Raw genomic sequence first — 4,663 nt, 5'->3', positions numbered from 1 at the left:
CTGCCAGGCTTTGCATTTGTTTTTGCATGATCATCCAAGCATGACAGACAGAAGTGTCTATTTGTATGATTCGGGGTTGATGATGGAGGGAGGTACTGTATCTGTTTTCCATTCTGCGCTGTTCAGAACTGTATTTGTGAAGTGAGCTTAGACTCACTTCATCTGTCAGGTGTTTTGTTCAAATTTACAGTATGTGTAGTGTGTGTGGTTGTTGTACATGAAGAACATGAGGCACTGTACTGTGCAAAACCCTGCTGATTTAAGCAGAAATACAGTGCTGACTCGTATTTGTCTGTGAAAATATTGTATTGCATATAAAGACAACATGCTATACTGCCCAAGTTACTGTATTCAAGTTGAATAACTCCTATACACATTGGCACTGCTATTGATTGTGGATAACAAAACATGTAAAAGCCCATAAATGCACCCAAAGTAAATGTAATAACTGAGCATAAATACAAACTGAGCAAAAGTGATATGAAAAGAACAGGGTCGCATTCAAAAGGCACCAAATGGAAGAAAAGTTACTGAAACAAGGACTTGGATTTTGCTGCAGTGGTCGAAATCAGGATCACTCTGTTAATCATATATGCATAGTCCCTTTAACCATATCTACATGTACATACTACCTCAATCACCCCGACTAACCAGTGCCTCTATATAACCTCGCTACTGTTATCTTTCACCGTCTATTTACTGTTGTTTTTATTTCTTTACTTACCTATTGTTCACCTAATACCTTTTTTGCACTGTTGGTTAGAGCCTGTAAGTAAGCATTTCACCTGTTGTATTCGGCGCAGGTGACAAATAAACTTTGAATTGATTTGAGTAAAGGGGGTGTAGATTGTATTTTTGCCTCTGGTTGCATGTTTAACATGCTGATAGAAATTTGGTAAAACAGATTTTAGTTTCCCTGCATTAAAGTCCCAGGCCACTAGGAGTGCCTCCTCTGGATGAGCGTTTTCCTGTTTGCTTATGGCGGAATACTGCTCATTGAGTGCGCTCTTAGTGCCAGTATTGGTCTGTGGTGGTATGTAGACAGCTCCGAAAAATACAGATGAAAACTCTCTAGGTAGATAGTGTAGATAGACACCAATAAAAATAAAATAATTGATTGGGCCAAGAAACACAAGCAGTGAACATTAGACTGGTTGAAATCTGTCCTTTGGTTTGATGAGTCCAAATTTGGGATTTTTGGTTCCAACCGCCATGTCTTTGTGAGACACAGAGAAGGTGAGGGGATGATCTCTGCATGTGTGGTTCCCACCGTGAAGCATGGAGGAGGTGGTGTGGGGGTGCTTTGCTCGTGACACTGTCAGTGATTTATTTAGAATTGATGGTGCACTTAACCAGCATGACTACCACAGCATTCTGCAGCAATACGCCATCTAATCTGGTTTGGGCTTAGTGTGACTGTCATTTGTTTTTCAACAGGACAATTTCCCAACATACCTCCAGTCTGTGTAAGGGCTATTTGACCAGGGCAGTGAGTGATGGAGTGCTTCATCAGATGACCTGGCTTCCACAATCACCTGACCTCAAACCAATTGAGATGGTTTGGGATGAGTTGGATCGCAGAGTGAAGGAAAAGCAGCCAACAAGTGCTCAGCATATGTGGGAACTCCTTCAAGACATTTGGAAAAGCATTCCAGGTGAAGCTGGTTGAGAGAATGCCAAGAGTGTGCAAAGCTGTCATCAAAGCAAAGGGTGTCTACTTTGAAGAATCTCAAATATATTTGGATTTGTTTAACACTTTTTTTGGTCACTACATGATTCCATATGTCTTATTTCATAGTTTTGAAGTCTTCAATATTATTCTACAATTTAGAAAATAGTAAAAATAAAGAAAAACCCTTGGATGGGACGTTAAACGGGTGTGCTGACTGTCTGTGGTCACTAAAGACCCCATGGCACTTGTCGTAAGAGTAGGGGTGTTAAAATAATTTTAAAAAAGGAAAACCCTTGAACGAATAGGTGTGTCCATACTTTTGACTGGTACTGTACATTACAGGAGACTGAAATGTAACAAAATCCTTTGACATTTTCTGCAGGGTTTTTGAAATAATGTTTATTAATTATGAAATTATGAAAAATATTAATAACATTTGAACCATGAAGCCACTAGATAATTTGTCTGCAGGAAAGTCCTACGCAATGCATATTTGCATTTCCATTGCAAATGTTTTAAAACATTTTTCATTGCACTATTTCTAGCCCTCCTCTTGACCTCCTTCATTTCCCCTCTCCAATACCAGCAGCAGCCAGTATCTTCTCTGCGTCAACCACCATCTCATCGATGGCCCCATTGAGAGCCTGCAACATGACAGTGAAGGAACGACCAGCTGAGCGGGCGTGCCTGGGCATGGCCATCTCCACCAGCCGGGTCGTGTTGGTGGTCAACTCCTTCTCTGCCGCTGCCAGCCGAAGCTTTACCTCCCCCTTGGTGACTTCAGCCGACAGGTTACACGTCCGCAGGGCTTTGAGCCGTGCCGGCTCCATGCCGCGTTGCCGTGCCAACCGCTCAACAGACTCGTCGTCCAGACAGAGCGAAGCCCTGGCCTTGGTGAGGATCCTCACACCCACTCTGGCGTCCACCATGGAGGCCACCAGGGGCACGGGGATGGCCGACACCCCACCAGAGAGTGACGCGGCAGCCCAGACCAAGGCCTTGAAGGCGTCTCTCTTCTGGGTGATCAGGACTGGGGAGAGAGTGGGCAGGGCCAGGAGGAGAGCGTGGGCCCGGATCTCTGGTAGGTCCCTCTCCATCTCCTCCAGGAGTCCTGGGAAGTCAAGTTTCTCCAGACAGGAGGGCCTCACTAGGAACACCTTAGGCAGGGCCACCCCCTGGGCCTTCAACAACTCTAGGCTGGCCTTCCGCCTCTCCTCCAGACCCTTTTCTGTGTCCTTCTCCGAGGCCAGCAGGGCGAAGTACACAGTGTCCCTCTGCACAGAGCGGGCTTCCAGGAACACCGCCACGCTGTTGGCCTGGAGACTCAGTGTGAACGCCATGACCACCACGTTGTACCGCAGGAACTTCACCCGCTCCATGTACCCTTCTGGGTCAAAGGGCGAGGCTGCGGGGGTGGGTGGCAAGTCCCAGAGCCTGAAGTCAGGGTGCTTAGGGTTGGGATAGATGGCCATCTCCTCTGGAGAAGTGGGGCACGGGGATAGGGCGGCTCCTTCATCTTCAGGCCCCAGGCCACGGAGGGCGTTGATGAATGCAGACTTCTCGGGCCCCCGCTCTCCTGCCACAGCCAGGTTGATCCGGCTGATCAGGAGGTCCTCCACAGCATCCTTGACATCTGACAGCTTGTTGTTCTCAATAGACTCTTTAAGAGTCTCCAGGAGGTTCAGGCTGTGAGATACAACATCTGCCGCCATGGCTGTGAGAGAGGTGCGGATGGTCATTAGCATAGATCAACACGTAGGAACACTCACACATCTTAATAGTGGAGGATTACATTTCTTGGGCACGTAATTGATCAATTCAATTGATAATTGATTGGCTGTTATGTCCACACAGTTTAATACTGAGGTATTTATTAGTCTCTGAGTAGAAGGCAAGAACAAACACTGACATACAGTGCAGCCCTCGAGGACCTGGAACACAGTCCCTTACTGCTGTATCAACTCGGGATAAGTGGGAACACAATCCCTTACTGCTGTATCAACTCGGGATAAGTGGGAACACAGTCCCTTACTGCTGTATCAACTCGGGATAAGTGGGAACACAATCCCTTACTGCTGTATCAACTCGGGATAAGTGGGAACACAGTCCCTTACTGCTGTATCAACTCGGGATAAGTGGGAACACAATCCCTTACTGCTGTATCAACTCGGGATAAGTGGGAACACAATAAAACAATTTATTTACACAATTAATCAGATTTAACGTATTTAACTTTTTTTATGACAGTATTGGGTAGTGGTAAGTGTTGTGTAAACAAATACACTATCTTAGCTCCAAGTATCTGTCTGGTCTACAGTACTAATGTATGCTACTGCCTGTGCCTTACCTTTGACCTGGATGAAAAAACCTAAGGGCAGACCTTAAAAAGGGAAATACATCCTTATCCAATGATCAATGGCAGATACATCCTCAATACAAGCGAAGTGTGCTGACTGTGTCTGCTAGATCTATTTACAGGCTCTTTAATGTGAGTGGAACATTCTAATCCTGTAATCCCATCCTTAATCCAGTATGAGTGTGAGCACATACTGTGCACACGACAGAGTCCATGATGCTCACACTGACAATTGGCAGGTGACGTACTCTCTAAATGAATAGTTAACAGTAAAGGGACATCTTCATATTCTTTTCATCCAAACCTGAGGAATAACACAGGTGTTTGTACGTGGGTTTGTTCGGTAGCTCAGTGACAGGTACAGTGCAAAAGAAACCACCACCACAACACAGCCAGATTTACAATGTGAAAGGGAGTGCCCATTTCCTGCTATTGTGACTCACACACACACACCTCTTGGTGTTTTTTTTGTTCAGAGGAAACCATGTGAGAAACCTCTGCCGACATCTGAGAGTTTCAGGGTTAATTTTAAACATCTGCCTTCCAATCAGAGCCTGTTGTTCTGTTTTCACTTACACCAGCAGATGGTTGAGATCACCTTAAATCAGTTTCCTTTTCTGATAAATGAGTACTAT

The 4,663-nt window shown here is 45.3% G+C and overlaps 1 protein-coding gene across 1 annotated transcript; it reads right to left on the bottom strand.

Moving 5' to 3' along the window:
• Nucleotides 1-2,057: 2,057 nt before the first annotated feature.
• irgq2 (immunity-related GTPase family, q2) lies at nt 2,058-4,371 on the bottom strand. Its single transcript, XM_029643256.2, has 2 exons — nt 4,020-4,371; nt 2,058-3,386 (listed from the first exon to the last, which is right to left on the bottom strand). Exon 2 carries the CDS (start codon nt 3,382-3,384, stop codon nt 2,236-2,238), a length of 1,149 nt encoding a protein of 382 aa, XP_029499116.1. The 5' UTR covers nt 3,385-3,386; nt 4,020-4,371; the 3' UTR covers nt 2,058-2,235.
• Between the last annotated feature and the right edge of the window lie 292 nt (nt 4,372-4,663).

This window comes from Oncorhynchus nerka, linkage group LG3 (assembly GCF_034236695.1).
Source record: "Oncorhynchus nerka isolate Pitt River linkage group LG3, Oner_Uvic_2.0, whole genome shotgun sequence".
Taxonomy (NCBI): Eukaryota; Metazoa; Chordata; class Actinopteri; order Salmoniformes; family Salmonidae; genus Oncorhynchus; species Oncorhynchus nerka.
Note: the sequence above shows the minus strand (reverse complement) of the source record. Positions and strands in the feature narration are given on the sequence as shown.